Source organism: Gavia stellata, chromosome Z, assembly GCF_030936135.1.
Source record: "Gavia stellata isolate bGavSte3 chromosome Z, bGavSte3.hap2, whole genome shotgun sequence".
In the NCBI taxonomy this organism is placed as follows: domain Eukaryota; kingdom Metazoa; phylum Chordata; class Aves; order Gaviiformes; family Gaviidae; genus Gavia; species Gavia stellata.
Window position 1 is genome coordinate 16,766,548 of NC_082637.1, and position 10,971 is coordinate 16,777,518.

At 42.1% G+C, this 10,971-nt stretch overlaps 2 protein-coding genes across 3 annotated transcripts; both read left to right on the plus strand.

Annotated features, from left to right (window-relative positions):
• Window positions 1–287: 287 nt before the first annotated feature.
• On the plus strand, window positions 288–4,182 carry RIMOC1 (RAB7A interacting MON1-CCZ1 complex subunit 1). The gene is made up of 6 exons (XM_059833441.1): window positions 288–396; window positions 959–1,059; window positions 1,430–1,576; window positions 1,970–2,101; window positions 2,310–2,424; window positions 3,692–4,182. The coding sequence occupies exons 1-6, from the start codon at window positions 288–290 to the stop codon at window positions 3,979–3,981; spliced, it is 894 nt and encodes a 297-aa protein (XP_059689424.1). The 3' UTR covers window positions 3,982–4,182.
• FBXO4 (F-box protein 4) lies at window positions 3,873–10,760 on the plus strand. Of its 2 annotated transcripts, none has more exons than XM_059833482.1 (7): window positions 3,873–3,884; window positions 4,602–4,837; window positions 6,485–6,705; window positions 7,600–7,675; window positions 8,188–8,366; window positions 9,271–9,446; window positions 10,476–10,760. In XM_059833482.1, exons 2-7 carry the CDS (start codon window positions 4,623–4,625, stop codon window positions 10,563–10,565), a joined length of 957 nt encoding a protein of 318 aa, XP_059689465.1. In that variant the 5' UTR covers window positions 3,873–3,884; window positions 4,602–4,622; the 3' UTR covers window positions 10,566–10,760. The 2 variants fall into 2 exon arrangements, with proteins under 2 accessions (XP_059689465.1, XP_059689464.1); XM_059833481.1 differs by lacking the exon at window positions 3,873–3,884 and adding an exon at window positions 4,291–4,476.
• Window positions 10,761–10,971: the final 211 nt, after the last annotated feature.

Consider the following 10,971-nt stretch of genomic DNA (forward strand, 5'->3'; position numbering starts at 1 on the left):
TGGCAGGCCCAGCCAGCAGGCGAGGCGGGGGGAACCGCCGCGGCGGCATGCCGCGCTCCCCGCAGCACCGGAGCCGCCCCGCCCAGCCCCACCGGTAGCCGGCCGACGGCCTCCCCGCCCCAGCGGGGCAGGCGCCGCGCTCCACCGGGGAGGCGTGGCCACTGACGCCCGCGGCCCCGGCGCTGCTGCGCCTGCGCGCCTGTCTCCGCCCCCAACGGCAGGCGCCGCTGGCTGCTTCGCCGTTGCGGCCGCTCCGCACCGCCGCTGCGTCCCGCGTAGCGGCGGCGATGGCGGAGGCGGGGGGTGCCAAGGCGGGGGGTGCGGTGTCCGCGCTGCGGCCGCGGCTGGCGGTGCTGGGCCGGCGGCTGGCGGCGCGCAGGGGAGCGGGCGGCGACGGTGAGAGGCCGCAGGAGGGAGGGAATGGGGTCGGGCCCTGCCCGGCGTTCCCGCGGGCCCGGTCCGCCCTCAGCTGCCGTCGCGCTGTGCCGCGTCCCGCAGCGCTGCGGGAGCGGGCCTGGGGGCGCGGACCTCCGGCTCCGGGGCGGCGGCTGAGGGCTCTGCATCTCCCTCCTCCGAAAAGTGACTCGCCCCAGGAGCAGTGCGGCTGGTGCCGGCCCAGGCCTCCGACTGGAGGCTCCCTTGGAGACTTCACTGTGGAGCAGGGTGGCTGAGGCCTAAAATGTGTACCTGCACGTTAGCAAGTTGTGCACTTGGTATATGACTTCTTTGCAAGCGGTGCCTGTGGAATTGGTTTTGAAACACCAGACCGTAATGATGAATGCCCTCAATTTAGTCGTGAAAGGTGTAGTCTAACAGGACAACAGGCTTGTTTTAAATGCAGCTGTTCTTGTAGATAACCGCAAGGACGGATGAAACCACAGGAGGTGAAAAGGGAGAGTAAGCAAGGCTCTTGCGGAGGGCTTTTCAGTGCTAAGAAAGCATTGTATTTTTCCTTCAGATACCTTCTTAGCAAAGGGCTCCGCTACTCTGGACAAATTGAAGGACCTCTGTAATGAAAGGAAAGAACATGCTCCCACGCTTTTGCAGCTCTATACGCAGGTAGTATATTTAAAGCATTAAGAACTCCCTTTCAAGAAAATCTACTGCGTGGGGTATGGGAGAGGGTTAGGTGTAGGAATGAGGGTATAGCAGAAAGGGATCTCTGTTACTTGGTGTGTGCGGTGAACATCCATGAAGTGCAGGGCTGCTTTTGTCTGGATTAGAAGATAACCTGGAGTCGATAATAATTGTGCTGGTATTGTAAGGACAGAAGGGGTTTTGAGTTTACATTCACTGTCAACAATCTTACAAAATTACCTTAAAATTGTAATGTTTTGTAAGCTGTCACAAGTTTGTGTGTCACTGCACACCACCATCTGATTATTTTGCTGGTAGCATTTTTACATTGTGTATCTTCTTGTTTTCATAGGCTGTCTTAGACATTACGTATTTTGAGGAAAACCAGCTTGTGGATGAAGATTTTCCGGAAGAATCTTCCTTGCAAAAAGTTAAAGAACTTATTTGTATTCTTTCAGAACCAGAAAACCTAGTGAGGGAATGCAACATAAATCAAGAAGTGAGTACTAACGTTATTCAGCCAGAGAATTAATTATTATTTTAAAATAAAAAATCTGAAACAGGACAGTAGTATTTGTATTTTTGATGGGCAGAATTTAAGATCTTTTGAAAAAATTTAAAAGTCTTATTTGTATTTAAATAGCTATTCCTGAAAATATTTTTTCAGGTAACTTGTTACGTGTTCAGAATTTTTCTTGCTAACATTTGATGATTCCATGTGGTTTTGGTGGTTTAAATCCAAAGTATTAGGTTTGTGTCTATGACTGTTGCTGTTAAGTACAGCCTCTAAAGCTAGAGACTTAACAGAATACTGTTTGCATGTGTGAGTGTGTACATGGGTAGTTCAGATGGTTTACTTCTGGGCTAGCCAGTTTCTTGGATTTTATTTCAGCCCATGAACATCCTTGGTGCAGAGTTGTTAGAATGTCTTTACTGGAGAAAAGGAGCCCTGCTTTACATGTATTGTCATACAGGAAAAGAAAGGAGTGAATGGCTACAAGAAAACATTGCCATATTTAAAAAGGTAAGGGAGATTAAAAAGTTCTATGAGCATGTGAATGCAGTTTTAAAGTTTGACTCTTTGCTTTTAAAATACAGCTTCTTTTTTCTTTTTTTTTCTCCTTTTAAATAGGGTTTTGGGAAATGTGTAGCAAGAAATATTTCTGGCTATCATTAAATTAATCAGAACTTATCTAAAAGGGTTTTTTCCCTCATTTTTTACCTGTACTCAGTGTCTTAATGATGGAGTTCATTACTTGATGAAGATGCTTAGCCTTAGATGCCCTATTCAGCTAAATGAAGATGTCTCACTTCAAGATAAAGACACAGCTAGATTACTCAGTGAAGGTAAAAAAAAAAAACAACCCCAAACCTCCAAAAACCTCACAACCCACTCCTCTTAATAACTGCTCCACTCTATGAAATGCTTTATTGCGTATTTTTGTTGACTTCATTTGTATTCAAAAACTGTCACTTTTTAAAACAAAAAAAAAAATCATATGAGACAGGCAGCAGTGCTCTCCCCCCTTCTTTTTGACTCATGGATTTTAGGAGGTAGCAGTGCTCATTTTCTCTTGTTTTGTGTGCACTGGAGGAACGTGAATTGAGGTAATGGGTGTTTAATGCACAGCATGTGTGTTTTACAACCATCCAATTGTCAATTGACAGATGTTGAAAGCACAAATACGACTGCAGAGGATGCTAGATGTTCCCATGTTGGTCTTCCTGCCTAGATCTAGGAGAACACAGATATGAACACAGAATTACTGACTGGTGGAAAGTACATGCAGAATTGGTTAGATTTGGCAAACCTCTCCTCTGTCTCCACTTCATGTAGCTTTATGTAAGTTGCATTACTATAGTGCATTTACATGAGGATTTGAGACTGCATCAGTGTGATGCAGGTAGGGTGATGCAGTAGGAGGGGATTTGTAAGGTAAAACATCTGGTGCTGAGGACATGATGTCCATGTTGTCCACACTCAAAACTAGCTGTACTCTGGCTATGGGGGGATGGAGCACCTTCTTTTTTAATTTCATCCGAGAGTGGCGTTGCTCCAGTTCAGCTCCACAATGCAGAGCCAAGTTCAGTAACTGATTTGTAGATTTATTTAGCAGGATATTTTTTCTCAGTGATCATGGACATGTATGTGGCTTTCTGTTCAAATACTAAAGGTGCTGCTCGTTAACCTGAGTTAAGATGATGCTCAAACAGCATCTTCTTTTAGGCTTGAATTGGGGGAGGCACAGAAATATTGTAAAATAAATATGCATAATCATGCCTGCACTTAATGGATTGTAAAGAAATAGTGAAATTCTCTAAGATAAGTAGGCAAACATTATTATCAGAATAATATTTATATGGCAATCTTAAAGATTTTAGCATCACGGAGGGTCAAAATGGATAGGGTAATGAGCAGAGCCTTGATCCAGGTTCTCTTCGGGGCAGTGTCAGTCATCTCATGGTTAAAATTTGGGGTTGTGGTACCTCTTTAATAAGCATATACTGCCTTTTCGGAATTTTTTCCCAGTGTTACTGAAAAAAAAATATGGAGGTTAACAAGCTGTGTACTTGCGTCGAACAATAAAGTACTTGATCCAAATTATTTTTGCAGGTGTATTTAGTGACACTCACTTACTGGCGATGATGTACAGTGGAGAAATGTGCTACTGGGGACTGCGACACTGTGGAGAAGGGAAGCAGGAAAGCCTTGAGACAATAGATTCCGTCTCTAATAGTGACCTGGGCTGCAGATCACAGAGCGTGTCGCTGGATTTCCGAGAAACAGGCAAAAACATGTTAAGGAAGTATGTGGCTCTATGTGAGGGACCTTTAAAAGGCCAAGGGTGGAACACAACAACTGCAAAACAAATGCTATGTTACCTGGTGAAATCCCACGAGTAAAATACGCTGCTTTGGCTGTGCAGGAAGAAACGTGTCCAAAGAGCACGGTTAGGAGGTGATCTCTGCATCAGTGTCTGACGGCTGTTCTTAGCAAAATGTATACTCTTCTTGCATTAAAAACGTGCATTCAAAGAACTCCTGGAATACAGGTCCGAAGTCTAATCAAGCCTTTCTGGAAAAAAAAAATAATGAACGACTGTGTCATAAGCTGGCGCGCAAGGATGACGGCGGGCCCTGCCCCGCCCCGCCCCGCCCCGCCCGCCGGCGCCGGCGCGCCAGGTGGGAGGGGCGGTGGCGGGGCTGGGCGGCATGGCGGCCAGCGGAGCGGAGGAGTGGGGCGGTTTGGAGGCCGCCGTGCGGGGTCGCCTGCGCGTCCTCCGGGAGCGCTGGACGCGGGGGACCGGCGAACGCAGCCGTACCGCCGCCTTCGCCGGTCCTCCGCGTCCAGCGCTCCCGGGGGACGCGGAGGAGGTGAGCGCCCTGCAGGCGCTACCGGTGAGTGGGGCCCGGTCGGGGGGGGGGGGTGTGTGTGTGTGGAGGGGGAGGCTCGTCATCCGGCCTCCTGCGTCTTCGTTGCTGAGCTCCTGGATGGTTAAAGCGCTGCTCTCGACGGTTTTCAGATCGACGTGCAGCTGAACATCATGTCCTTCCTCTCGCCCCAAGATCTGTGCCATTTGGGAAGCACGAGTTGCTATTGGAGGACAGCTGTGCAAGATCCGTTGTTGTGGAGGTATTTCCTGCTGAGGGATCTGCCCTGTTGGACATCCGTTGATTGGAAATCGCTCCCAGATGTGGAGGTTTTTAATAAAGCCTTTTCAGAGGTCAGCAATAATGTGCTGTACGATTACATGGCAGTGTAAGTATCTTCATATTCTTTTACACGACTTAGAGGCTCTCTACAGCAGTAGTACTCAGCCCGCAGGCATGTGTCATATTTACAACTGTAAAGCTGTGTTGAATTTTGCTGCTTGAATTTTGACGTGTCTCAAATCCATTGTTTATTTTGGAAATACAATTTCCTGTTGTTTGACAGTTTAGTCAGCTCTTTCTGTTTGGAATGCAACAAGAATGTAAAAAGTGGTAAAAAAGACAAAGCTAACGTTATAAAAAAACACAAGCTTTTTGTAAACTGCATGTCTGCTATGCCACAGTCATCTCAGAAGCTGTTGATTAAAATGTGTTCTTTGCTCTCAGTTCAATGACAAGTGGTTTAATAAAAGTGCTAAGAAGTCTTCAAACTACAGCAAATGGAATGAATCTTCTTTTTTTTTCATCTTACCTGGAAGACCTAGGGAAAAAAAAAAAAAGGTTTTTTTCAAATGTGCACAGAATAACAAGTAGTACTGCTTTAGCTCTCATGGCCAAAGGCCATGAGACAAAGACTGTGGTTTCAGCTAGTATAGGTGAAAAGCACAGCAACATTCATAATGCATTTGGATGAGAGAAGAACTCTGAAGACCAGCAGATTATTCTGTGGGTTGTTTTTTTTTTTTAACTTCATTCAATTACCTTAATTAATGTGCAGTAATTTTTTTTTTTTAATTTGCAGTTAAATTTTCCAAAGGTGATCTCATGAAACTGTTGCTTAATGATAAGTGCACTGACCTCTGCAATCTCTGTGCCCTTCATCCCCACTTTACAGATGGGGAAGGCTCACCCAGAAATTGAAGTGCAAAATATCTACTGATTTTGAACATTGGGTTTAAATCTCTTGAGGTCTGAATACTGAAGAGCATCACCTATTTGAAATCACCTGTCACTGATTTCCATTGTGTCTGTGAGCACTTAATGGTTTTGCTCATCTCAACTGAAACGTCTCAGTGTAGAGGAGCACACTTTCTTGAAGTGATTTCTCTGGCAGCAGCCTACCGTGACCACAGAAGCAAAGACTGAACCTGCTTCTTTAGGATGTCTGTTACTTTTATGACTGTTACTTCTTTCCCTTGATTACCAAAGCCTTTTCATGCCTTCTAGCTTCTGTATCAAATGAGCACGTAAGCTTGCAGACAGCACCTGTCTGATTTCACAACATGCATTCCCTGTGCCTACAGGGGAAATGGTCCTTTTCAGGTGGAGTTACCTGTTTCATAGTTAATAAACACAAAAGTGGTCTAATTAAGGTTTGAAATGCACTCAAAAATCTCGTATTTTTTATATTGTATGTGACTCATCAGCTTTGAAGTTATTTTACCAATATTGTGTGTTCATCGAGGGTGGGAGAATTTGTAATTTTATTTTTTTATCTTGTAAAATAAAAGATCCATAGATAAAGTGTACAAAGGTCCAAAAACTCAGTATTTGGACTTCAAAAGGACTGTTGCCTTTACCTGCTTTGTACTGGTGCTTGAAACCATCCGTTTGGAACTTTATCATTTTTGACCTGCGCTTGAGTTGTACCGGTAACACAGCATGAGAAGTGTGCAACCTAAATCAATTTATGTTGCTTGATTAATACCTCTTTCGTATTTTGTGTTTAATTTCTAGTTGCGTCTATTTTACACAGATATAAAAAGAGCTGTCCTCAGAGTAGAAGAAGCTTGAAATCAAGCCGTCCCCGTTACGGGGCTGTGACTTCCTTTTTGCAATCACTGGTCACTCAGGCAGAACCTCGCTTTGCGATGTTTGGGCCCGGTTTGGAAGAGCTGGATGACTCTTTAGTGCAAAAGATGATGACATGCCCAGAAATTCTGCTAGTAGCTGGCCTACCTCAAAGACAAATTCATGGTAATGCTGGGGGTTTTTTTGGCTTTTTGATTTCATAAACAGACACAAGACAACACATTGGGGGAGAAATGGAGAAAAGGGGTGCTTTTTTCTTCCCTTGAAACTCAATAGCATAATGGTAAAAAAAAAATTCTCTCTTTGTATTTATTCAGAAGGATAAATGCAATGAACATTTGGGATAAAATTATAGCTGCAGTGAATTTATGATTAAATTTGCGCAATGTTAGAGGGATCATTTTGCACCTTGTACTTCTATTTTGATCCTAAATTCCATGTCACACCTGCTGTTGTAAGGGATAAATGCAGACAGAACTTTCTTTAGAGACTGCTTGCATTAAGTGGCTAAAAAATACACTTGTGTTTTTATGCAGGAAGTCAAGACTGGTCCTAATTTCACTTCAGTCCGAACCAGAGACAGAAATTTATTTCTTTGTAACTAATCTTTATGTCAGGACAGCAGAATTGGAATAATTAAATTGTATTTACAGAAAGTGTGAAAATATAATTTCTTAGTGTTGTTATCTTTTTTCTCTCTTACAACCTTTTCAGTGCAGCTTGTAAACAGACTAGAGCCTTTGCTATGCCAGTTTCCGCTAATAAATGCAAGTCTAGCTCCTCTCTGACTCAGGTTTCTAAGTTCAAGTCTAAGTATCAGAAACATGGAAATGCCTCCTTGTTTGCTATTAATACTATTGAATTGATTTTAATTAAATTAATAGTCTGAGCAATTAGAGCACATATAAAATTTCATCATAAAATAGTAAATGTGCTACTCAGCAACACCTAGGCTTGGATATGTCTATTTTATAGCACCACTGGAATTTTCAGCCTACCACTTAGTTGTATTCGGTAACCAAATAGTTATAATCTCATATATTTATTTCTCCCCTGTAGGAATTGGATCAGGAGTCAGTTTTCAGTTTAACAACAATCAAAAATTCAATATTCTGACATTGTATTCAACCACCAGGTAAGATTTGTTCTCCACCAAAAAAAAGTACAGTTTCTTAGTTAAGTCATACTTTTCCTCATGTTTTTGTCGCGTGATTTTTATGCATGCATTCACATGCATGGATATCTCTTATAAACTGAAGCTTCAATGCATATCTTCACTTTTTTGTCTTTCTCCAACTGCTAAATTGTCATGTGGAAGTAAAAAACCTTTTCCAAACCTTATGCATAGCAAATGTGTATGAAAAATACATAACAGGTGCTTCTGTCCCTCCTGATACCTTGATTGATTCCCCTGTGAAATACTATAAACTTATCCTGGGCTGTATTTTCATATGCATCTTGCAGATTACTAACCATCCGTATATATATATGAGAAAAGAAGGGGGGTGGGAGATGGCGGGGAGAAATGAAACCGTTTTGGTGGCTCAGGCCATTTTTCTGTCCCTTTCCTGTGCTGCCTAGACTCTCAAAATTGAGTTTTTGCATTCTGAATTAACCTGACTACTGAAATACTGAAATATCTTTCAGTGTGGAAAGGAGGAGAGCAAGGGCAGAGCAAGCTGTTGCTGTGAATAAGATGTTCTACCAAGAGAACAGCATAGTAGGGAATCAGCAAGCTGTGCACTACAGTGTAATAGCTCAAGTGAAAAAGGTGTGCGAAGTAGTTGATGGATTCATTTATGTTGCTAATGCAGAAGCTCATAACAGTAAGGGGTTTCTCTTTATTTTATTTATTCTTATTTTGTGAATGATTGGAATGTCGTAAAAGATTGCAAAGAGTATGCGATACATCAAAATCCATGTTCTAATTCTTTCAAAATCTGCTTCATTACTGTTATTTCTTCATGGCTTATCCAGTCGAAGAGGTCCCCTATCCTAGACACTCCCCCTCATCTCCCTGTCAGCGGTTATGGCCCTTCTTTCATTTATGGCAGATACTGATATAGTTGCCATCTCAGCTACATGTGGGAAATGATCTGGATTAAAAACCAAAACAAAACAAAGCAAAAAAAACCACTGGGCATGGGTAGGAGAAGAAGCCTGAAATGCATTGTTGGTGGTGTGATAGCCTGGAAACAGAACCTTCACCAGGAAAACTGCAGTAAAAGGTGCAATTAGTCCAAATCAGGATAGTCCTGTAAAAGGATAATCCAAATGCCTATTATGGTAATTGTCTTTACATTCATCAATTTTAAATGGAGGAAAGGGCTAACTCAGAAAAGAAGAGGGTAAAAAAATGTGAAGGGGTATACTAAGCAGAAAAGTATGGTCAGTAGGGAAGGGCTGCTGACTGCAGTGTGTGAGTATCTCTTAATGGCTTGTTGCAGCTTGGTCTCTGTGAGGTACTTGGAAAGCGTTCTGATGTTAAGGACTGGAGTAAGCTGCCTGTAGAATCTGTGAAGATCTTTAAATATCATCTAAGTGTGACATGAACATCTGTGTGACATGAATGCGGATGATGCAGCCTTGTGATAAGCAGAACTAGATAATTTGGCCATGTCCCTTCCAGCCCTCTGTTTCCTCACCTCTGAAATCTTAAATATTTGAGAAGTCAAAAAAAAATTCTCCTTGGGATTTGCATATACTTAATACTCAAAAATTGTTTCTTAGAGCATGATCGTCAAGAGGAACTGGCTCGTATTTTGGCAATGATTGATCCAGCCCTTGGGCCTCCAAACAGACCTCTGCTAGTTTTGTCTTGTGTCTCTCGCATCGGCGTGAAAAGAATTCCGTGTGTTTATATGGCACATCAGTTGCAACTAAATCTGCTACGTCAGCCCTGGATGGTACTTGCTTTTAAACCTTTATTTTCTATTTCTCTGTGGCTTTAATTTAGGCTTATGGTAGTTGTGAACTGTGCCTGCCTAAGCAAGTGCGCAGTTTTCAACACTAGTACATGAGCTCTCCACTTCAGTAAAGAATTTAGTTTCTCTGGTCCTCTAAGATGAAGCATTAGCCTATCTGAACACAGGGGAGATAAGTGGCTTGCCCAGGAACGCACAAGAAACGTAAGGAAGGATGAAGTGCTGGTCTTGAAGGGAGTAAGGAGGCTTCAGTTAATTTAAATCTAAATTTCCTGAGTCGCAACCCAAGGCCTTGGACACAAGGTAGATTTTTCTGCCATTATCAGGAGACTGTTAATTGTCACTTGCTTGACATGACGTATTGAGTTTTTGACAAACCAGTTTTGTACCTAGCATGTGAGATCCTGAACCTGTTCTTTTATGCTTGTCAAGCACAGTATATAACTATGGCTCAGCCACACATAATTTATTTTTGGTGATGTTTTGTAGCTGAGGAATAACAATCAGAAAAAACAAAATCCTGATTTGAGATAATTCCTTTTTTTAATAAGGAAAATGTTTACAGGCTTTTTTAAAAACATACCATTTATAATAGCCACTTTATAATAAGTTACAAAATCTAGGAATTAATAATATGCATTGAATTCTAAAGCTAGCAGCATTTTTGCTTTAAGAGTTTTGAGAAGAATTTTCAAGTAGATTCTCATACATAAAGTGTGTATAATGTTCCAGAGTAGCTGATGGAATGATTAAGATAAAATTCACCTTGATACCAAGAATGCAAGGCTTTCCTAATGTGTCTTATAATTCATTTTGTAAAGAGTAGTGTTTTCTTTTTGTACCTTACTCTTAAGAAACCTTTTTTGTCTAAGGGACATTGAAACCAGTGATAGAAATTTAGATTTGATATGAGTATTTCTGACTTTAAGGATGGACATGGAGTGATGCTAAAATGCTGTTAGATCTTGTTACCTGTTATCTCTAATACATTAGCTTTTTTTATTTTTACAGATTCAGGACACTGTAGCTGCAACTTTAGCTGGATTGCTAAACGGAATTGAGTGGCTCCTCGAAGAAGCAAATTGTAAAAATGCACAGTAATGGAACTGTAGAGAGACTTTGGTGTTCTGCCGTTCAGATGAAATGAGAATCTTGTCCTGACAGAGCACTGTCAGAAGAGAGATTTAAAAGGCAAACCTGCATATATTTCACTGCACGTACTTTAATAATTAACATTCTTTCAACTGTAGTCCTGAATTAGAAATACAATGGATTTCAGCAGCTGATGAAGAAGTGATTTTGGGGGGCAGTCTGAGTGTTTTGGATTTTTTTCTTTTTTTCAAGCTGGGGCCTTTAGGGTGCAATCGTTTCTCAGTATATCTGATAATCTAATCTCTTCTGTAATTATACCTAACACTAGGTTAGTTTATCAGCACAGTGCTATGGCATGCATCATGCATTTAGTAAGCATATTCAGTGCAGGTCTTGACAGTGACAGTTCCCAACC

Bases quoted from the DNA above. Each gene is read 5' to 3' on its own strand.
- RIMOC1 (XM_059833441.1), top strand. From the start codon at position 288: ATGGCGGAGGCGGGGGGTGCCAAGGCGGGGGGTGCGGTGTCCGCGCTG. The intron at 1,060-1,429 runs GTAGTATATTTA...TTGTTTTCATAG, and splicing joins TTTTGCAGCTCTATACGCAG to GCTGTCTTAGACATTACGTA. The intron at 2,425-3,691 runs GTAAAAAAAAAA...TTATTTTTGCAG, and splicing joins AGCTAGATTACTCAGTGAAG to GTGTATTTAGTGACACTCAC.
- FBXO4 (XM_059833481.1), top strand. From the start codon at position 4,291: ATGGCGGCCAGCGGAGCGGAGGAGTGGGGCGGTTTGGAGGCCGCCGTG. The intron at 8,367-9,270 runs GTAAGGGGTTTC...ATTGTTTCTTAG, and splicing joins TAATGCAGAAGCTCATAACA to AGCATGATCGTCAAGAGGAA. The intron at 9,447-10,475 runs GTACTTGCTTTT...TTATTTTTACAG, and splicing joins TGCTACGTCAGCCCTGGATG to ATTCAGGACACTGTAGCTGC.